Source organism: Salvelinus fontinalis, unplaced genomic scaffold, assembly GCF_029448725.1.
Source record: "Salvelinus fontinalis isolate EN_2023a unplaced genomic scaffold, ASM2944872v1 scaffold_1568, whole genome shotgun sequence".
In the NCBI taxonomy this organism is placed as follows: Eukaryota; Metazoa; Chordata; class Actinopteri; order Salmoniformes; family Salmonidae; genus Salvelinus; species Salvelinus fontinalis.
The window spans coordinates 1-24,809 of record NW_026601777.1 but is presented as its reverse complement, the minus strand read 5'-3'; the positions used below and the strand labels follow the sequence as shown (position 1 = coordinate 24,809).

Here is a 24,809-nt window from a genome sequence, read left to right as displayed (position 1 = left end):
TCATCCTCCAGTGCGCCAATTCCCCCTTGTGGTCTGGAGCAATCCCGCGGTGCAAGCTCGCAATTTTAAGGAGGAACTGCTGCATCTCTTCAGTCCCCGCTGTTCCGTAAGGTGTTTCTTTAAATCTGATCCTGATGCGGAATAGATTGCAACGTATTCATGACTCTGTACCTTCCGTAGTCCGGACTTGGCGATTGGTAAGAGACCTCTGGTGGCATGTCTTGTGGGGTATGCATGGGTGTCCGAGCTGTGCGCTAGTAGTTTTAAAAACAGACCGCTCGGTATATTCAGCTGTGAACACTTCTTACAAAAAACAGGTAGTGAGAAAGTCAAGCTCTCCACATTTGAGATGTACATGCATATCATTAAAGAAAGGTCCATATTTGGATGGAAACCAAGCTAGTGAGAGGTATCAAGTAAAGTTGTAATTTCAGTTGAAAATTCCCAACACTGCTGTGCTCCCTGGGGCCTGCAGCCAACCACAGCCCTGCTGGCCTCACAAACCACCATCTGCTATAACATTGAGTCAGTTCTTCCTACTGGACATTGGAAAGCTTTTGTTTTGACACCCATTGTTCGTCCTAGATGGGAAATTGGTGTGGATGGTTCAGAGTTCCATGCTTACAAAAGGGTTGATTGATACACATCAGATGACAAGCCTACTACATCCACTAAAGTACATGCGCCTTGGTGTTATACGCAAATCAGATACAATTAAGGTAGCTCCAACGGTTAGGATTGTTGCCACGCAAGTAAAGCAAACGTAATTGTTATATAGAACACTTTATTTGACATGTTAGAACAAGACATTACACCCAAAGAATGTATCCAGAAGAAACATAGAAATGAGGCTCCTCAAAGAGGTCTTTGACATGTCGTTGACCTGTTGAGAGAGAGAGAACCTATTAGTTCAGTTATGGTCTGACAGGGTCTGGAAAGCATAAAACAAGACCTATCTCTTTTCAAGTTGTCCTGATTCACACATTGTCCACTACAGGGGCCGCCAGAGGGACTACTGGCGTCACAGATGACCACATCACAATGGACGAAGACCTAGGAATCAAAGATTTGATGGTGTCAGATAAATTTAAATAAAGGGATGATTGCCACTCACAAAATTAACCTAAAGATTGTTGGGTGAACTTTGTTACCTGGCCACTCGGCTCAACCGCATCCTCGACGAAGGAAAACATATAGACCTCAAAGCGTTTGACGTGAGGGGGGGAAGTGGACCCTGGCGTCAGCTACCACCGGGTGGAAGACTACACGGTACGGATCCTCCGGGTTCTCACAACTGCCAGTGTAGAGAGAGGGACTAAGTTAGGAACAAGAACACTAAACCCCAACCGCCTTGTGTACGAAGTCTTATGGTGGTGTCATGACTGTCCTGTGAGGATCAGATCAATTTACACCGTGTTGTAAATGACAGGAGAAGTGGGTTCCTTCTCCCCCTCCAGTATGAACTAAAGGAATGTCTTTGTTAACAGGCTTTTCCCACCAAAACTCTTACCCCTCCTAAATTCACCTCGGTCTTGAAAAACACCCAACGTATTTCATATACAATGTAAAGACTCGAGACTTCCTACCTGTAGTGTGAGCACTTTTCTAGTTCCAGTATTTCCTTTTTAAAAAAACATGACATTCTTTTTCTATCTCTGACCAGTCTTATGTTAGAAATATTGTTCCAGTATTCACTTTTGAACGTATTAGAGAAACTCCTAGAAAATGTGCATAGTAAGTAGCCATGCCACAAGTGACATCAGAGAGCGGGTCAGACTGACAGAACTGTCCCCGGCGGCCAGAGTGCATAAAAGGATTGGCAACTGAAATTAACATTAGACCAGAAAACCGTCAGTCGCAAGCTACACATTTGAAACTTCCCTAAACGCACCTTCCTAAGGACGGCGAGCTGCAGCTCATGTCCAAAGTGGTCCGAAACCTGAATACCAACACGAGGGAGAATAAACACCCCTCAGGCAGACAGTCACTGGTACAGCCGATTAGCTGTTTGAGCCAAGTACCTAGAAAAGCTAACTTCAGTGGGACCATTCTGCTACTATATCCAAACCATCCTACTCTCATCACCCACTGAGGAATCAGCGACAGGGTTGATTAGCCCATCTTCCAGAATGAGTGAAAGGAAAATCCATCCTGAAGTTCCGTTCAAGACTAGTCATTGGAGCCACGGACAACTATTGACATTGTGACCTCAGGGAGCCAATCAGAGAGAAGACCCAACCACGGCGGCATCCCACATAAATACATTCATGCAAAAATGTAACAACGATAAGTGTCCCTTATGGAACCATGGGTGGGGGAGACATCGTAACAAGCCGTCATATTGTGTCAGTCCGCTAGGGACCTGTGTGTTTAGCTAGTAAATAAATTAAACCAATTTGTGTAGTACTGAATCATAAGGCTGGGGTTCTTGCAGCTGCGAGGAGGATACGATGTAATGGTTAATAAGTTGACTTTAGCAATGTAATAGATTTCTACCGTCTAGAGTTTAAGTCGGGAGACGGCATCTTTAAAACCGTTTCCTCGGCACCCCAAATCCTAACACGATTCATTTAGAGTCGTGTAACAATTAAACAGTCCTCAGATAATTCAAGGTCACGACAGTAGTTTGTTGGTTTTAATTTCTGATCTTTTGGCCCATCAGACCTGGAAAAATCTGATTTAGTACATTTATTTAAAAACAGAAATTGGGCTGCCTATTTGAAAAAAAGTGCATTTCATTTGTCAAGGGAGGGTCATACTAGCAATGCCATAGCATTTCTCATCAACAATATTACTTTGTCTACTGCAAAGACTTTTATAGCTAGGTAAATGACGGATGTCCAACATGTATATTCAATTACATTGACATGAATGCATTCTCATGTGTTGAAACGTCCCTCTAAATGGTTCTTCAAATTCTAAATGATCCAGAATGGTCAGACTACAGGCGACCTGAATATTGATCAATTGACCGTGGTTTAACCCTTAGTTTTTTATTTTTTATTTTTATTTCACCTTTATTTAACCAGGTAGGCTAGTTGAGAACAAGTTCTCATTTGCAACTGCGACCTGGCCAAGATAAAGCATAGCAGTGTGAACAGACAACACAGAGTTACACATGGAGTAAACAATAAACAAGTCAATAACATGGTAGGAAAAAGAGAATCTATATACAATGTGTGCAAAAGGCATGAGGTAGGCAATAAATCGAATAATTACAATTTAGCAGATTAACACTGGAGTGATAAATCAGATGATCATGTGCAAGAAGAGATACTGGTGTGCAAAAGAGCAGAAAAATAAATAAATAAAAGCAGTATGGGGGTGAGGTAGGTAAATTGGGTGGGTAGTTTACAGATGGACTATGTACAGCTGCAGCGATCGGTTAGCTGCTCGGATAGCAGATTTTTAAAGTTGTTGAGGGAGATAAAAGTCTCCAACTTCAGAGATTTTTGCAATTCGTTCCAGTCGCAGGCAGCAGAGAACTGGAAGGAAAGGCGTCCAAATGAGGTTTTGGCTTTAGGAATGATCAGTGAGATACACCTGCTGGAGCGCGTGCTACGGGTGGGTGTAGCCATCGTGACCAGTGAACTGAGATAATGCGGCACTTTGCCTAGCATAGCCTTGTAGATGACCTGGAGCCAGTGGGTCTGACGACGAACATGTAGCGAGGGCCAGCCGACTAGGGCATACAGGTCGCAGTGGTGGGTCGTATAAGGTGCTTTAGTAACAAAACGGATGGCACTGTGATAAACTGCATCCAGTTTGCTGAGTAGAGTATTGGAAGCTATTTTGTAGATGACATCGCCGAAGTCGAGGATCGGTAGGATAGTCAGTTTTACTAGGGTAAGTTTGGCGGCGTGAGTGAAGGAGGCTTTGTTCCGGAATAGAAAGCCGACTCTAGATTTGATTTTGGATTGGAGATGTTTGATATGAGTCTGGAAAGAGAGTTTGCAGTCTAGCCAGACACCTAGGTACTTATAGATGTCCACATATTCTAGGTCGGAACCGTCCAGGGTGGTGATGCTAGTCGGGCGTGCGGGTGCAGGCAGCGAACGGTTGAAAAGCATGCATTTGGTTTTACCAGCGTTTAAGAGCAGTTGGAGGCAACGGAAGGAGTGTTTAATGGCATTGAAGCTCGTTTGGAGGTTAGATAGCACAGTGTCCAGGGAAGGGCCGGAAGTATACAGAATGGTGTCGTCTGCGTAGAGGTGGATCAGGGAATCGCCCGCAGCAAGAGCAACATCATTGATGTATACAGAGAAAAGAGTCGGCCCGAGAATTGAACCCTGTGGTACCCCCATAGAGACTGCCAGAGGACCGGACAACATGCCCTCCGATTTGACACACTGAACTCTGTCTGCAAAGTAGTTGGTGAACCAGGCAAGGCAGTCATTAGAAAAACCGAGGCTATTGAGTCTGCCGATAAGAATATGGTGATTGACAGAGTCGAAAGCCTTGGCCAGGTCGATGAAGACGGCTGCACAGTAATGTCTTTTATCGATGGCGGTTATGATATCGTTTAGTACCTTGAGCGTGGCTGAGGTGCACCCGTGACCGGCTCGGAAACCGGATTGCACAGCGGAGAAGGTACGGTGGGATTCGAGATGGTCAGTGATCTGTTTGTTGACTTGGCTTTCGAAGACCTTAGCTAGGCAGGGCAGGATGGATATAGGTCTGTAACAGTTTGGGTCCAGGGTGTCTCCCCCTTTGAAGAGGGGGATGACAGCGGCAGCTTTCCAATCCTTGGGGATCTCAGATGATACGAAGGAGAGGTTGAACAGGCTGGTAATAGGGGGTGCGACAATGGCAGCGGACAGTTTCAGAAATAGGGGGCCCAGATTGTCAAGCCCAGCTGATTTGTATGGGTCCAGGTTTTCCAGCTCTTTCAGAACATCTGCTATCTGGATATGGGTAAAGGAGAAGCTGGGGAGGCTTGGGCGAGTAGCAGCGGGGGGGGCGGGGCTGTTGGCCAAGGTTGGAGTCACCAGGTGGAAGGCATGGCCAGCCATTGAGAAATGTTTGTTGAAGTTTTCGATTATCACGGACTTATCAGTGGTGACCGTGTTATCTAGCCTCAGTGCAGTGGGCAGCTGGGAGGAGGTGCTCTTGTTTTCCATGGACTTTACAGTATCCCAGAACTTTTTGGAGTTAGAGCTACAGGATGCAAATTTCTGCTTGAAAAAGCTGGCCTTTGCTTTCCTGACTGACTGCGTGTATTGGTTCCTGACTTCCCTGAACAGTTGCATATCACGGGGGCTCTTCGATGCTATTGCAGTTCGCCACAGGATGTTTTTGTGCTGGTCGAGGGCAGTCAGGTCTGGAGTGAACCAAGGGCTATATCTGTTCTTGGTTCTGCATTTTTTGAACGGAGCATGCTTGTCTAATATGGTGAGGAAGTAACTTTTAAAGAATGACCAGGCATCCCCAACTGACGGGATGAGGTCAATATCCTTCCAGGGTACCCGGGCCAGGTCGATTAGAAAGGCCTGCTCGCAGAAGTGTTTCAGGGAGCGTTTGACAGTGATGAGGGGTGGTCGTTTGACCGTGGACCCGTGGCGGATACAGGCAATGAGGCAGTGATCGCTGAGATCTTGATTGAAGACAGCAGAGGTGTATTTGGAGGGCAAGTTGGTCAGGATAATGTCTATTAGGGTGCCCATGTTTACGGATTTAGGGTTGTACCTGGTGGGTTCCTTGATGATTTGTGTGAGATTGAGGGCATCAAGCTTAGATTGTAGGACTGCCGGGGTGTTAAGCATATCCCAGTTTAGGTCACCTAACAGAACAAACTCTGAAGCTAGATGGGGAGCGATCAATTCACAGATGGTGTCCAGGGCACAGCTGGGAGCTGAGGGGGGTCGGTAGCAGGCGGCAACAGTGAGAGACTTATTTCTGGAGAGATTAATTTTTAAAATTAGAAGTTCGAACTGTTTGGGCATAGACTTGGAAAGTATGACAGAACTTTGCAGGCTATCTCTGCAGTAGATTGCAACTCCTCCCCCTTTGGCAGTTCTATCTTGACGGAAAGTGTTATAGTTGGGTATGGAAATCTCAGAGTTTTTGGTGGCCTTCCTAAGCCAGGATTCAGACACGGCAAGGACATCAGGGTTGGCAGAGTGTGCTAAAGCGGTGAGTAAGGCAAACTTGGGGAGGAGGCTTCTGATGTTGACATGCATGAGGCCAAGGCTTTTTCGATCACAGAAGTCAACAAATGAGGGTGACTGGGGACATGCAGGGCCTGGGTTTACCTCCACATCACCCGAGGAACAGAGGAGTAGTAGGATGAGGGTGCGGCTAAAGGCTATCAAAACTGGTCGCCTAGAGCGTTGGGGACAAGGAATAAAAGGAGCAGATTTATGGGTGTGGTAGAATAGATTCTGGGCATAATGTGCAGACCAGGGTATGGTGGGGCACGGGTACAGCGGAGGTAAGCCCAGGTACTGGGTGATGATAAGAGAGGTTGTATCTCTGGACATGCTGGTCTCAATGGGTGAGGTCACCGCATGTGTGGGGGGTGGGACAAAGGAGGTATCAGAGGTACGGAGAGTGGAACTACGGGGTCCATTGCAAACCAAAACAATGATAACTAGCCTGAACAACAGTATGCAAGGCATATTGATATTTGAGAGAGACATACAATAAGGCATAAAGTGATTGCAGGTCATGATTGGGAGAGCTAGCTAAAACAGCAGGTGAAATAACAGCAGCTAGTCAGCTAACACAGCAGCAGAAGGTAAAAATGGCGACGACTGGGCAGAGAGGGTCGGATTAACTACACACAGATCCTGAGTTAAGGCACAGAGCCGACAGATAAAACACAAATAAACAGAATGGAGTACCGTGAATTAATGGACAGTCAAGTAGGCATCAGCTATGTAGCCAAGTGATCATAGTGTCCAGGGGGCAGCCGTAGATGGAGTAGTGAGGCCTCCACTAAGCTAGCACGCGTTTAAAGTTAGTAGCCCGGGGGGGTGGTCTGCTCAGACGGAGGGGGTCTGCTCAGACGGAGGCCGGTTGAGGGCACCGGTTGAGGGCACGTCTGCAAACCAGACGTGGTCGTGTCGACAGCGAATCCAAGCCGGATAGCGATGGCGAAAGAGAGGTTGTGAATTGTAGAATTGTGTTTGCTAACTGGTGCTAGCTTCCTGGCTGCGCTAGCTGCAAGATAAGCTAGCAGTTAGCAGACCGGGGCAGGCTAGTTAGCCTTTGGGGGACGTCGCGATGGGGGGGAAGTCTGTTTTTGCCTCTTCGTGCGGTGACGTCGATAGACCAGTCGTGGAATTAGTAGGGTTCCAGGTAGCTCTAGGTAGCTAACAGGCCTAGTAGGTTAGCAGAATGGGCCTTCAGCGGGCGTCACGCCTGAGGGGCCTGTTGGAGTCCCCGGGCAGATTATGTCGGTATTCCAGTCGTAGAGGATAGGCGGGGTTCCGTGCTCCGTACCGGCAGTAAATGGGTCCGGGTCTTGTAGCCCAGGAGTGGGCTTCAGTGGTAGCACAGGAGCCCTAGCCGATTAGCTTCAGGCTAATTGGTGCCTGCTCCGGTGCCTGCTCCGGGATGAAAACGCTAGCCAGGAGTGGTCACCCGGGATTGTGGTTAGCTAGTTGCGAAGATCCAGATGAAAATGTTCAGAGTTTGCGGTAGGAATCCGGGGATATGGAGAGAAATAGGTCCGTTATGCTCTGGTTTTAGTCACGTTGTTCGAACTAGCGAGAGCTTTCCGAGCTAAAGGTTAGCTGATGACCGCTAGCAATGGTTTGCTAACTGATAGCTGGTAGGCAGTTAGCTGGCTATCTTCAGTAGATGGATTCCAGATCAGAAGTAAATAGAAATACTTTAGAAAAAAGCAGATCCACGCCACATTGGGTGAGGCGGGTTGCAGGAGAGTATTTAGAAGTTGAGGTTTGAGAAAGTATTTTTAAAAGATATGCGAAGAAAAAGATGTAAAAAGATATATACAAGGGACACGGGACACGACAGGACAAAGACGTCTACACTGCTACGCCGTCTTGGACAATTCTCAGACAACACAAAGATTCCTTGATGTCCTTCCAGACTCCCTCTGCCTACCCAAGGATGTCAGAGGGCAAAAATCAATTAACCACCTAACTGAGGCACTCAATTTAACCTTGCGCAATACCCTAGATGCAGTCGCAACCCTAAAAACTACAAACGTTTGTCATAAGAAACTAGCTCCCTGGTATACAGAAAATACACGAGCTCTGAAGCAAGCTTCCACAAAATTGGAACGGAACTGGCGCCACACCAAACTGGAAGTCTTCCGACTAACTTGGAAAGACAGTACCGTGCAGTATCGAAGAGCCCTCACTGCTGCTCGATCATTCTATTTTTCCAACTTAATTGAGGAAAATAAGAACAAGCCGAAATTTATTTTTGATCCTGTCGCAAAGCTAACTAAAAAGCAGCATTCCCCAAGTGAGGATGGCTTTCACTTCAGCAGTAATAAATTCATTAACTTCTTTGAAGAAAAGATCATGATCATTAGAAAGCAAATTACGGACTCCTCTTTAAATCTGCGTATTCCTCCAAAGCTCAGCTGTCCTGAGTCTGCACAACTCTGCCAGGACTTAGGATCAAGAGAGACACTTAAGTGTTTTAGTACTATATCTCTTGACACAATGATGAAAATAATCATGGCCTCTAAACCTTCAAGCTGCTTACTGGACCTTATTCCAACTAAACTACTGAAAGAGCTGCTTCCTGTGCTCAGCCCTCCTATGTTGAACATAATAAACGGCTCTCTATCCACCGGATGCGTACCAAACTCACTAAAAGTGGCAGTAATAAAGCCTCTCTTGAAAAAGCCAAACTTTGACCCAGAAAATATAAAAAACTATCGGCCTATATCGAATCTTCCATTCCTCTCAATTTTGGAAAGCTGTTGACAAGACAAACAATGTATACAAAATGCTTTAGTCTGGTTTTAGACCCCATCATAGCACTGAGACTGCACTTGTGAAGGTGGTAAATGACCTTTAAATGGTGCAGACCGAGGCTCTGCATCTGTCCTCGTGCTCCTAGACCTTAGTGTTGCCTTTGATACCATCGATCACCACGTTCTTTTGGAGAGATTGGAAACCCAAATTGGTCTACACGGACAAGTTCTGGCCTGGTTTAGATCTTATCTGTCGGAAAGATATCAGTTTGTCTCTGTGAATGGTTTGTCCTCTGACAAATCACCTGTACATTTCGGTGTTCCTCAATGTTCCGTTTTGGGACCACTATTGTTTTCACTATATATTTTACCTCTTGGGGATGTCATTCGAAAGCATAATGTTAACTTTCACTGCTATGAGGATGACACACAGCTGTACATTTCAATGAAACATGGTGAAGCCCCAAAATTGCCCTCACTAGAAGCCTATGTTTCAGACATAAGGAAGTGGATGGCTGCAAACTTTCTACTTTTAAACTCAGACAAAACAGAGATGCTTGTTCTAGGTCCCAAGAAACAAAGAGATCTTCTGTTGAATCTGACAATTAATCTTGATGGTTGTAAAGTCGTCTCAAATAAAACTGTGAAGGACCTAGGCGTTACTCTGGACCCTGATCTCTCTTTTGACGAACATATCAAGACTGTTTCAAGGACAGCTTATTTCCATCTACGTAACATTGCAAAAATCAGAAACTTTCTGTCCAAAAATGATGCAGAAAAAGTAATCCATGCTTTTGTTACTTCTAGGTTAGACTACTGCAATGCTCTACTTTCCGGCTACCTGGATAAAGCACAAAATGAACTTCAGTTAGTGCTAAATACGGCTGCTAGAATCCTGACTTGAACCCAAAATTGTTATCATGTTACTCCAGTGCTAGGCTCCCTACACTGGCTTCCTGTTAAGGCAAGGGCTAATTTCAAGGTTTTACTGCTAACCTATAAAACATTACATGGGCTTGCTCCTACCCCTCTTTCCGATTTGGTCCTGCCGTACATACCTACACATACGCTACGGTCACAAGACGCAGGCCTCCTTATTGTCCCTAGAATTTCTAAGCAAACAGCTGGAGGCAGGGCTTTCTCCTATAGAGCTCAAATTTTTATGGAATGGTCTGCCTACCCATATGAGAGACGCAGACTCGGTCTCAACTTTTAAGTCTTTACTGAGGACTCATCTCTTCAGTGGGTCATATGATTGAGTGTAGTCTGGCCCAGGAGTGTGAAGGTGAACGGAAAGGCTCTGGAGCAACGAACCGCCCTTACCGTCTCTGCCTGGCCGGTTCCCCTCTCTCCACTGGGATTCTCTGCCTCTAACCCTATTACAGGGGCTGAGTCACTGGCTTACTGGTGCTATTTCATGCCGTCCCTAGGAGGGGTGAGTCACTGACGTGATCTTCCTGTCTGGGTTGGCGCCCCCCCCCCTTGGGTTGTGCCGTGGCGGAGATCTTTGTGGGCTATACTCGGCCTTGTCTCAGGATGGTAAGTTGGTGGTTGAAGATATCCCTCTAGTGGTGTGGGGGCTGCGCTTTGGCAAAGTGGGTGGGGTTATATCCTTCCTGTTTGGCCCTGTCCGGGGGTATCATCGGATGGGGCCACAGTGTCTCCTGACCCCTCCTGTCTCAGCCTCCAGTATTTATGCTGCAGTAGTTTGTGTCGGGGGGCTAGGGTCAGTTTGTTATATCTGGAGTACTTCTGTCTTAGCCGGTGTCCTGTGTGAATTTAAGTATGCTCTCTCTAATTCTCTTTCTCTCTCTGAGGACCCGAGCCCTAGTACCATGCCTCAGGATTACCTTGCTGTCCCCAGTCCATCTGGCCGTGCTGCTGCTCCAGTTTCAACTATTCTGCCTGCAGCTATGGAACCCTGACCTGTTCAACGGATGTGCTACCCGTCCCAGACCTGCCGTTTTCAACTCAGACTGCAGGAGCGGTAGAGATACTCTTAATGATCGGCTATGAAAAGCCAACTGACATTTACTCTTGAGGTGATGACTTGCTGCACCCTCGATAACTACTGTGATTATTATTATTTGACCATGCTGATCATTTATGAACATCGTGGCCATTTTCTGTTATAATCTCCACCCAGCACAGCCAGAAGAGGACTGGCCACCCCTCAGCCTGGTTCCTCTCTAGGTTTTGGCCTTTCTAGGGAGTTTTTCCTAGCCACCGTGCTTCTACACCTGCATTGCTTGCCTTCTGGGGTTTTAGGCTGGGTTTCTGTACAGCACTAAGATATCAGCTAATGTAAGAAGAGCTATATAAATACATTTGATGCCACCAAGTAAACCTCCTCTTCTCCCCACTCCTGGACAAGCTCACTGAGGGTAGTGACTTGCGCACAGACATTGTTGAGACAAGAGATAATTGGTTTCCCCTTAATCACGCCATCCCTTCACATATGAAGACAATGTTCCATTCTGACGTCACCCCTCTCTGGGCCCCAAGTGACTGAGCCCTAGCTGAGAAGGGAAACGTGCAACTGTCAACAGTATAGTCCAAAGGGACACATTCTAATGACAACTCACATAAGCATATTATGTAAATGAAACATCCTATTTCTCCATGTTACCCAACTAATTCATCCTCCAGTGCGCCAACTCCCCCTTGTGGTCTGGAGCAATCCCGCGGTGCAACTCGCAATTTTGAGGAACTGCTGCATCTCTTCAGTCCCCGCTGTTCCGTAAGGTGTTTCTTTAAATCTGATCCTGATGCGGAATAGATTGCAACGTATTCATGACTTTGTACCTTCTGTAGTCCGGACTTGGCGATTGGTAAGAGACCTCTGGTGGCATGTCTTGTGGGGTATGCATGGGTGTCCGAGCTGTGCGCTAGTAGTTTTATAACCAGACCGCTCGGTACATTCAGCTTGTCAACACTTCTTACAAAAAACAGGTAGTGAGAAAGTCAAGCTCTCCACATTTGAGATGACCATGCATATCATTAAAGAAAGGTCCATATTTGGATGGAAACCAAGCTAGTGAGAGGTATCAAGTAAAGTAGTAATTTCAGTTGAAAATTCCCAACACTGCTGTGCTCCCTGGGGCCTGCAGCCAACCACAGCCCTGCTGGCCTCACAAGCCACCATCTGCTATAACATTGAGTCAGTTCTTCCTACTGGACATTGGAAAGCTTTTGTTTTGACACCCATTGTTCGTCCTAGACGGGAAATTGGTATGGATGGTTCAGAGTTCCATGCTTACAAAAGGGTTGATTGATACACGTCAGATGACAAGCCTACTACATCCACTAAAGTACATGCGCCTTGGTGTTATACGCAAATCAGATACTAGCTCCAACGGTTAGGATTGTTGCCACGCAAGTAAAGCAAACGTAATTGTTATATAGAACACTTTATTTGACATGTTAGAACAAGACATTACACCCAAAGAATGTATCCAGAAGAAACATAGAAATGAGGCTCCTCAAAGAGGTCTTTGACATGTCGTTGACCTGTTGAGAGAGAGAGAACCTATTAGTTCAGTTATGGTCTGACAGGGTCTGGAAAGCATAAAACAAGACCTACCTCTTTTCAAGTTGTCCTGATTCACACATTGTCCACTACAGGGGCCGCCAGAGGGACTACTGGCGTCACAGATGACCACATCACAATGGACGAAGACCTAGGAATCAAAGATTTGATGGTGTCAGATAAATTTAAATAAAGGGATGATTGCCACTCACAAAATTAACCTAAAGATTGTTGGGTGAACTTTGTTACCTGGCCACTCGGCTCAACCGCATCCTCGACGAAGGAAAACATATAGACCTCAAAGCGTTTGACGTGAGGGGGGAAGTGGACCCTGGCGTCAGCTACCACCGGGTGGAAGACTACACGGTACGGATCCTCCGGGTTCTCACAACTGCCAGTGTAGAGAGGGACTAAGTAAGGAACAAGAACACTAAACCCCAACCGCCTTGTGTACGAAGTCTTATGGTGGTGTCATGACTGTCCTGTGAGGATCAGAACAATTCAACCCATTGTAAATTGACAGGAGAAGTGGGTTCCTTCTCCCCCTCCAGTATGAACTAAAGGAATGTCTTTGTTAACAGGCTTTTCCCACCAAAACTCTTACCCCTCCTAAATTTACCTCGGTCTTGAAAAACCCCCAACATATTTCATATACAATGTAAAGGCTCAAGACTTCCTACCTGTAGTGTGAGCACTTTTCTAGTTCCAGTATTTCCTTTTTAAAAATCAACGTTACATTCTTTTTCTATCTCTGACCAGTCTTATGTTAGAAATATTGTTCCAGTATTCACTTTTGAACATATTAGAGAAACTCCTAGAAAATGTGCATAGTAAGTAGCCATGCCACAAGTGACATCAGAGAGCGGGTCAGACTGACAGAATTGTCCCCGGCGGCCAGAGTGCATAAAAGGATTGGTAACTGAAGTTAACATTAGACCAGAAAACCGTGAGTCGCTAGCTACACGTTTGAAATGGTTGGAACTTTCCAAAACGCACCTTCCTAAGGACGGCGAGCTGCAGCTCATGTCCAAAGTGGTCCGAAACCTGAATACCAACACGAGGGAGAATAAACACCCCTCAGGCAGACAGTCACTGGTACAGCCGATTAGCTGTTTGAGCCAAGTACCTAGAAAAGCTAACTTCAGTGGGACCATTCTGCTACTATATCCAAACCATCCTACTCTCGTCACCCACTGAGGAATCAGCGACAGGGTTGATTAGCCCATCTTCCAGAATGAGTGAAAGGAAAATCCATCATGAAGTTCCGTTCAAGACTAGTCATTGGAGCCACGGACAACTATTGACATTGTGACCTCAGGGAGCCAATCAGAGAGAAGACCCAACCACGGCGGCATCCCACATAAATACATTCATGCAAAAATGTAACAACGATAAGTGTCCCTTATGGAACCATGGGTGGGGGAGACATCGTAACAAGCCGTCATATTGTGTCAGTCCGCTAGGGACCTGTGTGTTTAGCTAGTAATTATATTAAACCAATTTGTGTAGTACTGAATCATAAGGCTGGGGTTCTTGCAGCTGCGAGGAGGATACGATGTAATAGTTAATAAGTTGACTTTAGCAATGTAATAGATTTCTACCGTCTAGAGTTTAAGTCGGGAGACAGTATCTTTAAAACCGTTTCCTCGGCACCCCAAATCCTAACACGATTCATTAGAGTCGGGTAACAATTAAACAGTCCTCAGATAATTCAAGGTCACGACAGTAGTTTGTTGGTTTTAATTTCTGATCTTTCGGCCCATCAGACCTGAAAATCTGATTAAGTACATTTTTTATTTATTTAAAAACAGAAATTGGGCTGCCTATTTGAAAAAAAAATGCATTTAATTTGTCAAGGGAGGGTCATACTAGCAATGCCATAGCATTTCTCATCAACAATATTACTTTGTCTACTGCAAAAACTTTTATAGCTAGGTAAATGACGGATGTCCAACATGTATATTCAATTACATTGACATGAATGCATTCTCATGTGGTGAGACGTCCCTCTAAATGGTTCTTCAAATTCTAAATGATCCAGAATGGTCAGACTACAGGCGACCTGAATATTGATCAATTGACCGTGGTTTAACCAAAGTTGCCGAATAGACAGTCGGTATCATATTTTCAAAATAAGTACTTCATTTTAATTAAGAATTTCATGCAATGCGCCAGAGCAATTCATGCATTCTGATTCTTCCTTGATTGTAATGGACACGTGTGTAAAACACTTTTGAAGGTGGTACCGAATATGAGCAAACGCCATACAATGCAGTCGGGTTATCACGTAAGAGTCTGTCAGACTCAACTGACGTATGGTGTTTAAGACACCTGGGATCTCGGAGTACCCGAGATGCTACGTGTGATGCTACACGCCAGAATCTCCCATAAGGGTTCATTTGGGTGGAGATCTGGTGACAGACCGCATACTGCTCACATCGTTTTTAAGCTCAAATCATTGTGACCAGTCATGACCTATGGATGGGGGCATAGCCACGGTAGCCAAAGTAAATGGCCTGCCAAGCATGATAGGTTGCTAATTACTCACGAACCACACCTGTGGAATAACACTTGTTTAGGCCCAAAAACAACAAGTTACCCATTAATGATGAGATTCCACCGGGGTCGGGAGTCACGGTCCTCATTGGGGGTGGCCCAGCAGTGGTCAAGCACCAGCGCTATCTTGGGGTCAGAGGACCTGGTCAGCTCCACCTCAAAGTGCAGAGGCTGTCTCAGGTACCTCACCACTGGATAGTCCTCCTCCTGGTGGAACGTGTTATACGAGGCGTCTGGAACACAGAACGAGACAACCGGTGGGCACAAAACAGCAAGGTACCATCTCAACTTGTCCATTAAGAAACACACGTTTATCATATCCTGTTGTGCCCCGATTAACCCCCCCCCCACACCAGAGGTTTCTGACAAATTCCCAAATCAGCTCCTCACCGTTACTCCATAGCCACACCTGTAGATCTCAGAACGCAAGAGTAATATATCATAAGGCTTACATTTTTGGGAATGGTTTTGTAAAGGACACCTTCAAAGATTCTATATTCCAGATCATCAGGAGTGATTAGAATTTAGAGGCCAAGTTGAAATTCTGAATTTGTGCACGCTTACCCTGAGCGAGTCTCATTCTGACCATTAGTCGACCAGTCCCAGTCTCGGCAAAAGGCTCGTTGTCACGCGGCCTGGTGAGGAAGACCAATGTGCGAGTGATGTTGACCACATAGTAGCAGGAAACCTTTAACCTAAAAAGAGGGATGTAGGGTAAACTTCAAGCAGTGGAGTGGACACACTGGTAGTAGAGGCACATTTTCCCTGTATACAAAGTATTGAGCAATTGGTGAAGAATTTAAAAAACCTAATAGCTACAATTGTGATGCGTAATGCACTTACTGATATTCCTCCTCTGAAGACGTCGTGCCATTCAGCTTCAGCTCAAGTTCATCTGGCAAGGAGATTTCGTTCTCATACAGCATGACATTGTTGATAAACTATGTAGTAGGGGGGAATTGACTTATTACAGCCTGCAGAAGCAAACAGTCCGTAAATACACAGTACCCATCACCTCAGGGTAATAGTCATTTTACCTTCCTGGTGGTGCCACAGGAGTTGACAGTGAAGTGGAAGTAGGCGAAGCGATCGTCGCTGTAGGTGGGACCACAGGCGGGGTCGCTCAGGGTCAGCTGACCGGGGTTCAGACTGGGAGCAGACTCCACCTTGACCGCCAGCGCAGTCATCGTTCCGTTAGAGAAACACTCTTGGGGGTGGGGGAGCAAAAGACAGGTTCTGTATTTGTTACACTTCATTGAGCACAGTAGAACCAATAGCATAGCACCAAAAGTGCAAACCATGCCCATCTGGCACTACTATTAGACTCACAGTATTTGCAAGGAACCCAGGTTAGGTAACCATGTCAAACGACTATTTATCGGAAGTAATTGTTTGAGAACCAACCAGTCAGCGTTTTGAGGAAGCTGCAAGCCAGGGAAAAGTGTTTGATGGTCATGTTGTTGTAAGGATTCAACAGAGCCACATCCAGTCTGCTCCTGACAGAGGACGGGTGAACCGACTGGGAACCAATGGGAGAGTTCATTAGTCCAAAATTGTATGCATGTATACAGGGTAAGGAAAGAGGCTAGCTGCTGCAATTTAGGTTAACATGTTTTGGGAGAGCATCGTACCTCAAACACTGCGTCCGGCGAAGAGAAGGGCAACGTGATGGTGAAGTCTGTGTCACCCTCTGTCAAATACTGTTGCGCAAGCTCATGGTTAAGCAGCCTCTTGCCAACCAAGACCACGAAAAAGGGATCTTGGTTCCTGTAGTCCACAGTGATGTGAAAGTTCTCCTGATCACAGTTGCCAGTGACTGAGGGTGGCACTACAAGGACAAACAGGGTTGTGTTTATTAAGCACGAAACACAGGGAGGTACTACTTGAACTTGTCCAAGGATAAAAACCTTGTTTTCAGAATAAACACGATCCTGGCAAACCACCAACAGGACACTGGGTCCAAATACTCTAAAGCTTAACATTTTCTTTGTAGAGACCACATTGGAAAAACCTACAGTATCGCTAGTTGGGCTTTCACTGCAATCATTAACGAGAGGAAGCCATTCAACAGTAGTTTGGCCTAGTCCAGAGACATACCAATGTCCAGCAGTACAGCGTCCACAACGGCAGAGTGAGCGAAAGGAGCGTACTCTGGAAAGACGACCAGGCCGTAGATCAGCTGAAGAGTGAAGGTTGTGACAACTTGTTCCGCCCTTCTCTGTAGTGAAGTTAAAAGCATTGGTCAATTGATAGCATTATTGTTGTAACAGAACTCTATTCAATATCAAGTGACAACTAAGTACATATGGGGACTATTAAAACAAACTATATACTTAAAGTAATGTTGCACTCATTCCTCTAAATTCAGCACTATTGTCAAGTGACTGCATACAACTACCAAAATAATGGAAACACTTGTGCCATTATTTATATTTTGTTGGTGGCCCACTTATTAGGGCATGTACAAATCACTGCGTGTGGCTTTGAATTTAACAGACACACACCTCCTTAAAGACCACCGGGTCTGAGAAGGGCACCTCCATCCTGAAGCTCTTCAAGGTGTTGTCCAGGGATCTCTGCTCCTGAACATTGAAGCCTCTGGCGTTGCACTCTGCAACAGTTAGCACCATGGTGGGAAAGGTGATGTTCAGCAGCTCCACATCAAGGTTGAAGGTTCCCAACTCAAGCACAAACACTGCATGCTCAGGAACTGTGTCTAAGGGCGTGTCTGTTCATTGGCAAACCAAGGAAAACATTTTGAAATGCGCTACAATTGAAGTCGAAAATGGACATTTGTTATTGCCTCCCCGTTTCAGTACATTTTCTTCTGTTTTGTGCCTAATGAACAACTCAGGCATCCCAAATTACCATAGGCACTATTTAACTAAACCAGACTCACAGTTGCGAACTTGTGGAGGCCTGGCCATCGGAGGTGTTGTGATAGGGAAGAGGACTTTGTAGCGTGTGTCCTCGTGTGCGACCTCCTCGATCCACAGCAACTCAAGCATGGGCTCAATGGTGTAAGTGACAAAGTACTGGTCATCCTGAATATGGCTCTGTAAAGGGAGACGAGTGATGCAGTCAGGCTGTAATACACAAGTTGAGTGCAAAAACAGCTAAATGTTCCTTACAAGCCAGAATGTTACTCTACCGGTTATCTGTGTGTTTTGTCCTTCAGCCGCTCGTAATTTAAGACAATATCTGTTTACCCGACTTTAGAGAGCTGGTAGGCATATGGTTGTCAACTTGCATTTCCAAAGCGACCGCCACGCAAAGTAAACACAATATGTAAACAGTAGCCGAGTGTAACCGAACATTGCTTGCATTCAGTTGAGTGGCAAAGCTACCGGCTCCCTAAAAAGTCAGGTAAACAATACTTTAATGTGGATATTTGGTCTCAAATTTCAAGCGGCTGAAGGACAAACAGTAGAGTATGTTTAAGTGTCATTTTTTGCAACATTCACACGATTTTCAAATCCAATGTGTCAGGCTGTATACACACACACCCAACAATCCATTGTATATTAGCCTGATTAAGCAGACAATTGCTCACTAAGAAACATTTAACAGAAGACAACATTTCTAGGAGTTATCCCATGAGAGATGGCAAAGGGTTACTGCAAAGCACTGTCAACTGCTGCAGTAAAAAGGCCTCTACAAATAAGATTTGATTTAGAAATTAAACAGGAACATGTCACTCATCCAACGCTGACCTTGAAATAGCCGCCAACCGCCCCCACCGGAATTTCAACAATAATATGAGCCTCTGTGACTAAAACCGAGTAGTTTCTGGCAGCCATTTCCTCAGTGTCCAGCCTCTTAGCATCAATTCCCATGTACACCTCCAACATGGTGAAGGCATCAGAGGAGAAAAGTGGGTCTATGTGCTTGGGCATGTACCAGGTGATCACTTCTGGAGTAAAGGCCACTGCCCCTGCAGTGAAACAAGAAACCAAGTACACATCATAACAGAACATTTTGCAACTGAAAACAAATCAAAGTCTTGTCTGGAGCCAATTAAGAACTGGGTTCATAGGATCTTAATTTGCCAAGTTAGTCCATTATTTCACACTCAACCTGGTGTTGGAGCAAACAGCCGTGGCATCTACTCGAGTAACCAGCCACTTCTGCTCAAAGAAGGTTGAGGCTGAGAGCACCCGCATCGGAACCCCAGCTACCTGTTCAGGGGGCAACCACACCAGGGCCGTGTTCAGTAGGGCACACCGTATTAACAATATGTTGCAGAGTTCAGGTAGGGCCACCGTTTCCAAATTTTTGCTCTACTGAACATGACCCAGTTCATGGAAGGTGGAGAAAGTCAGCTTACATTCTGGAGGTATGTCTCCTCTGCATTATGAGGGCTTCTTAACACCAGCCGTGTGGGAGTGTTGGCTATTGCATAGCCCTTTCTTTGGACCTCATCCACACTCATGACCTTCTTGCTAGGACTAAAGACAACCGTTGTCATTTTGTATCCTGAAGCAACAGCCTGTCTCAGGAAATGGAAACAGGAATTAAACAAATTGTCAACAAATAGCGCCATCTTGTAGTGAAATTACAGAAACTGAAATATGGCTACCTCAGCTCCTCTCCGGAAGTTGCCGCTCCTTGCTTTCGGGCCTCCAGTGGGCTGTTCAGGGACGGTTTGGATGTCTGGAAGAGTCCTTCTGACAGACACCTAGAGAAGAAAGGCCATTATTCCCTATGCATTTTCTCCCTCCCATACAATACGAAATCAAGGGCCAGTTCTCAATCTGTCCACTCGCCTCCTTAAATTAAGGAGTATTGAATTGAGAGAGTCAAGACCCTCTACGTTGTGTCACAGAAGCAGAAGAAATGAAACACTGGACAGTTGTAGCTCTAGACAGATCATTTATACAGGCAGTACAACAAGCTCGACCGTAAACATGTCCTTTGGGGCATGCTCTGCTCACTTGCCTCCATGTAGTTGCGGTCGCACAGAATCTCTCGGGAGGTCCTGGGGGTGTAGCTACAGGTTTTGCCCACTCTATACACAGGGTCTTCATTCATGTGGTTTCCTGGCAGCCTGAACTGCATGACCAAGCTGAACATCTTATCATCCTAAAATGAAGGGGGAAGGAAAAAAATAATTAAAGCCTTTCATTATATAGCAGAAAACAAATAATTCAGTTGACGTTCATGCAAGTTATAGACTGTGGCAAAATTGCCTATATGAATGCAGCTGCCACTGTATTGAAGCCACACTACAGGAGAAGAGCTCAGTAGTACACATCACTGCAGTCTGTATCAGAAAGTTGGCTGGCCCTCTGAAAGCCCTCCATAAACTTCTGCTGTACCTTACGTCATCGTTAACGTAGAGGTAAGAGATAGCAGACCCAGGGGTGGTAAAACTGCTTAAAATGTTTCTGACACCGTACTTCTAATAACCTCCATGCTCTAAAATTGTATGAATTAGCAACTCAGGCTTATTGAGGACCTTTTTACTGAAGAATGTATTTGTTTTCAATTATTACATTTTTCATCTAGTGATGCACATATTGACTGGTATCTTTGTGTATACAGGGCTTATCTGTAAGAGAGTCTGGTCTCAGCATGACTCAATGTCAAAGGTTAAATAAAATGACGTTGCTACATTATGGGTTGCAAATGCAGTGACACTGAAAGGCAAACACTACAGTGCTTAGGGTTACCATGTTTTGGGAAAAGCAGTTTTGAAGAGAAGCAAAAAACATGGCATTCCCCATGGGGTCAAATTTAAAGCTGAATCCACACTGAGTAGCAAGGCCAGGCGTCAGGTTTATGATTTGTGTGTCATCTGGAAGGGATGGAGATGGTGTGAACACAATAGTTGACAAACAATATCAATCTATGATTTATGAAAGGAGAATCAGAAGAGACAAACTCACTGAAGACAGCATCAACCTCTTTAAAAAGAGGAGCGACACTCAAACGAATAACGTTACCAAGGCATTCAGCGTTGAGGTCATCTGGAATGGGAAAGGTTAGTTAAAAAACAGAAAAATATATATTGTCAAACGCTTAGTGCTTGAACTTGTAGGGTGAAAAATGCATACTTATAGAAGGTTTCTGTTGTGCTTGTATGCCCACAGCTGCCAACAATAGCCAAAACAACCTGTAAGGCATTTGACAAATTATTATGATTGATTAAAAGGAGGAAGAACACAACTCAAATGTTTGCGTCGCATAAGACTCTTCTAGGCCTGCTACTACTTACCCTGAACTAAGGAAAGGAACCATTGTAGAACAGAATTGTTTTGATAAAATACACAGCTACAGAATCTAATATTTGACCCAAGGTGTGCAGCCTACAGTCCAGGGGTATTCAACTTTCACCCTATGACAAAGGCTTCCCACACTCAGTCACCTGAACCCCAAAGGGCTGCACATTTTCTTTTTATTCCCCTAGCCCTACAAAGCTGATTCAAATAATCAACTAATCATCAAGATTTGGTAATGTGAATCAGCTGTGTAGTGTTAGGACAAAAACCAAAATGCACACCAAGTTTGGGAAACGCTCCCCTGCCCTACGAGCCTGCTGGTTTTCTGTTCTAACTGATAATGACTTGCACCCACCTGGTGTCCCAGGTCTAGATCAGTCCCCGATGACAGGAGAACAATGGAGAAATGCAGTGGAACTGGCTTTGAGACCCAGAGGTGAGTTTGAGGGCTATAGCTGTTCCTGCTCCTCACATTTCACTGTTTGCCACTGGCGTAATTGAATGAGGGGTTATGCTGGATGTAACCGGTGTGAAATGGCTAGCTAGTTTGGGGGGTAGTGCACTGATAGCGTTTCAATCGGTGACGTCACTCGCTCTGAGACCTTGCAGTAGTTGTTCCCCTTACTCTGTAAGGGCCGCGGCTTTTGTGGAGCGATGGGTAACTGTTGTATATGTGTGCAAAGGGTCACTGGTTCGGGACAGAAGTAAAACTGTTACACGGGCACCATTTAATTTGTCATCGATCGCTAGACCAGATGTTTTTTTCTTTTCCCCCCTACCTTTTCATTACGCAGACATAAGCAGAGTTGACACCATCGAGGTGCCGATGTTTACTTTCGACACTAGTTATTTTTCTCCAGTTTCGTCCGACGAACAGACTGTAGTGGTAAAATAAAACGTGATAGATTTTTTAATGAAGTCCTAAGCATCACTCCAGTCAAAACAATCTCTGCGAACGTTCGATTCCAATATATGTAGTTCTGTCTATGGAATACATACAAAAATGTCGTTAAAAAAATAGATATGTATAAAATATACTTGTCTGTACAGGTAAATGTAGGAAATCCAAAATGCACAAAAATATGTTTTTGTAATGTCTAAAATAAAATATGTGTATAATATACACTTGTCTGTAAAGAAATGCAGAAGTAATAAGCATTGTAAATGATGATAGAACACATCAAATTAATGTGAACATGAGGACACAAAAGAGAGATTTAATTAAAAGATCATCTTTTAATACTTTTTTATGCTGAAGATTTTTAAAGCTGAAAAAATCTATGTATGGCAAATCCACTCTGGGCAAATGGCCTCTTGAACAAAAATAAAAAATAGTTAACATCCTTGCTATTTCAGCCACTTGCTATGTTAAAGAAAAATCTCAGTTAATGATGAATGGATACAATTTGGAAGTTTTTTTGTAGAGTCATACCTCAGTAGGGTAGAGTGTCAGGTGGCACAACCATTGGTGCCATGAGGTCAAAGTGTGAAGGAGGGAGCAAGCCAGAGAGCTATCTAGGAAGGAGTCCAGGCCCATGGCTTGGAGGCTTTGAGTTGGTCCCATCATTGTAATGCATCTGCTGCCCCATAGACCTGCTGGTAGTGGGAAATGTGTTAGCAGGAGACCACCAGGGACATCTATGATCGGCTGACAGTCTTGGTTAAACCACATGTATTCTAAAGCAATATTCACCTGCTTTCATAGAGTAAGGATTCACTCCTTCGGGGACACTGCCAGTGTTCCCCTGATATCCATTTGTCCCCATCGGTGGAGGTGGTGGTACACACTTGTTCTGTAAAAAACATCAACACATTTTCCAAATTGTTAGTAATATTATCACAGTTAAAATACAATGGTTGTTCACTGTTTTTAATTTCATTGAATTTAAGTGTGTACCTCAGCCTTGGGCTCAGTTTTGTTAACCCATCTGTGCAGAGTTGGATCCCGGACAATCTGAGGATGAAGATATTAGCAATGTGAAGCAAGCCACAATCGTTTTTTTTTTTTAAATCCACTCAATTGTCTCTACATAGAATATAGTGTTAATAACCAGTTCCTTACAGATCTGTCTTTGTCCTCAGGTAGATGAACCTCCTTCTTATTAACTCTTCCACTACCAAAGACCCAGCTGAGCCAGCCTCCACTGTTATTGTGAACAGCAGGGGTCTCGGGCTCAGCCACCGGCCGGCTGCCAGTCTGGCACTGAGGGTTGGCCTCGGAGTGTTCCGGCTTGGTGATGGACATCATAGCAGGATGCTCAACATATCTAAGTCGGACATCTGTAATAAGTGGGAGAAGTCAGGCCACTCTGCTCATGTCACCATACAGAACAATTACTAGCTGACAGGTAGAAACGTCTCGCTCTGATACTCTGTTACAACCCAATCTTAACCTACACGCAGTCACAGGGATAACTGGGAGGTTACTCCAGGACTCTGCGATCACATTGTTTTGGTTGCAAAATCAACAATTCCCTGCATATTATGCGAGTGCTTACAAATTTGATCAATCACCAAACAATTTCTGCATAAAATAGTCCCGTCATCACAATATTATTGCATAGAACTGACCCATTACCACAGTACAAAAAGAGAGCTCGCAATTTCAACCAATCACCGCACATTTACTGCATAATATGGTTCAATCAAGCCACACATCAACACAGTTTTTTCTCTTGACAGTGCATTTTTGCAACAAATTGGACAAAACAAATGCATATTGCTGCAAAATCTAGCATATTTATCCGCAAATATCAAAAAAATCCATGTGAAATCCTGGAGAGATTCACTGGAGTATGAAAATGTATACACTCGTAAGTCGCTCTGGATAAGAGCGCTAAATGACTAATGTCAAAGTAAAATGGAGCTAAACCTGTTTTATGTAGAAAATGCATGAAAGTATTACAGATATACACTCACATGAGCCATACATTTTACCTATCACAGCTAATTCTCACGCTATCACAATGGTAATTTCTGTACTAATTAGGTAAGTTTAAGTGACCTCTTCTCTTGGAATAGAAATCCACAGGTGGAGTACATGCTCCACCATCCCATTTCCACAGTGGTGCCACCATGGGGATGATTGTGTCCATTCTTCACAGGGGCACTGGTTGTGAGGAAGATCTCCTCCCTCTCTGCAGGGACACTAGCCTTTGGGACGATCCACTCCCTGTGCGCAGGGACGATGACCTTCAGGAGGATCAACTCCCTCTGTGCAGGGATGAGGCCTGATGCTCTGAGGATCTTCTCCTTTCGCACAGTGACAGTAGTTTTTGGAAGAAACCCCTCCCTCTGTGCAAGGACACTGTCTATGAGGAGGATGTCCTCCCTCTCTTCAGGGATGAGGCCTGATGCTCGGAGGATCTCCTCCCTCTGCGCAGTGATGCTAGCTGCTGGGAGAACCCCCTCCCTCTGTACAGGGACACTGGCTGTTTGGAGGATCCCCTCCCTCTGTACAGGGATAAGGCCTGATGTTCGGAGGATCTCCTCCCTCTGTGCAGTGACGCTAGCTGCTGAGAGGATCCCCTCCCTCTGTACAAGGACACTGGCTGTTTGGAGGATCCCCTCCCTCTGTGACGGGATGAGGCCTGATGCTCGGAGGATC

General features: G+C 45.1%; 3 protein-coding genes and 1 long non-coding RNA gene across 6 annotated transcripts; all 4 read right to left on the bottom strand.

The window, feature by feature from the left end:
• Positions 1-767: 767 nt before the first annotated feature.
• On the bottom strand, positions 768-3,594 carry LOC129849611 (uncharacterized). The gene is made up of 2 exons (XR_008758668.1): positions 1,152-3,594; positions 768-1,053 (listed from the first exon to the last, which is right to left on the bottom strand). It is a non-coding gene; the product is annotated as an uncharacterized LOC129849611 (long non-coding RNA).
• An 8,696-nt stretch (positions 3,595-12,290) lies between these two features.
• Positions 12,291-18,987, bottom strand: LOC129849609 (zona pellucida sperm-binding protein 4-like). Its single transcript, XM_055916426.1, has 13 exons — positions 18,695-18,987; positions 17,881-18,037; positions 17,486-17,709; positions 17,079-17,199; positions 16,613-16,809; positions 16,386-16,500; positions 16,019-16,188; positions 15,825-15,922; positions 15,546-15,676; positions 15,025-15,214; positions 12,675-12,816; positions 12,480-12,576; positions 12,291-12,406 (listed from the first exon to the last, which is right to left on the bottom strand). Exons 1-13 carry the CDS (start codon positions 18,956-18,958, stop codon positions 12,333-12,335), a joined length of 1,980 nt encoding a protein of 659 aa, XP_055772401.1. The 5' UTR covers positions 18,959-18,987; the 3' UTR covers positions 12,291-12,332.
• A 55-nt stretch (positions 18,988-19,042) lies between these two features.
• LOC129849610 (uncharacterized) lies at positions 19,043-22,773 on the bottom strand. Of its 3 annotated transcripts, XM_055916428.1 has the most exons (9): positions 22,635-22,773; positions 21,199-22,080; positions 21,038-21,096; positions 20,870-20,950; positions 20,654-20,778; positions 19,920-20,063; positions 19,561-19,659; positions 19,309-19,470; positions 19,043-19,159 (listed from the first exon to the last, which is right to left on the bottom strand). In XM_055916428.1, exons 2-9 carry the CDS (start codon positions 21,219-21,221, stop codon positions 19,043-19,045), a joined length of 810 nt encoding a protein of 269 aa, XP_055772403.1. In that variant the 5' UTR covers positions 21,222-22,080; positions 22,635-22,773. The 3 variants fall into 3 exon arrangements, with proteins under 3 accessions (XP_055772403.1, XP_055772402.1, XP_055772404.1); XM_055916427.1 differs by having other exon boundaries at positions 21,199-22,773; XM_055916429.1 differs by having other exon boundaries at positions 21,982-22,773.
• On the bottom strand, positions 22,629-24,803 carry LOC129849612 (protein transport protein Sec16A-like). Its single transcript, XM_055916430.1, has 5 exons — positions 24,207-24,803; positions 23,265-23,482; positions 23,100-23,156; positions 22,896-22,995; positions 22,629-22,798 (listed from the first exon to the last, which is right to left on the bottom strand). Exons 1-5 carry the CDS (start codon positions 24,295-24,297, stop codon positions 22,629-22,631), a joined length of 636 nt encoding a protein of 211 aa, XP_055772405.1. The 5' UTR covers positions 24,298-24,803.
• Between the last annotated feature and the right edge of the window lie 6 nt (positions 24,804-24,809).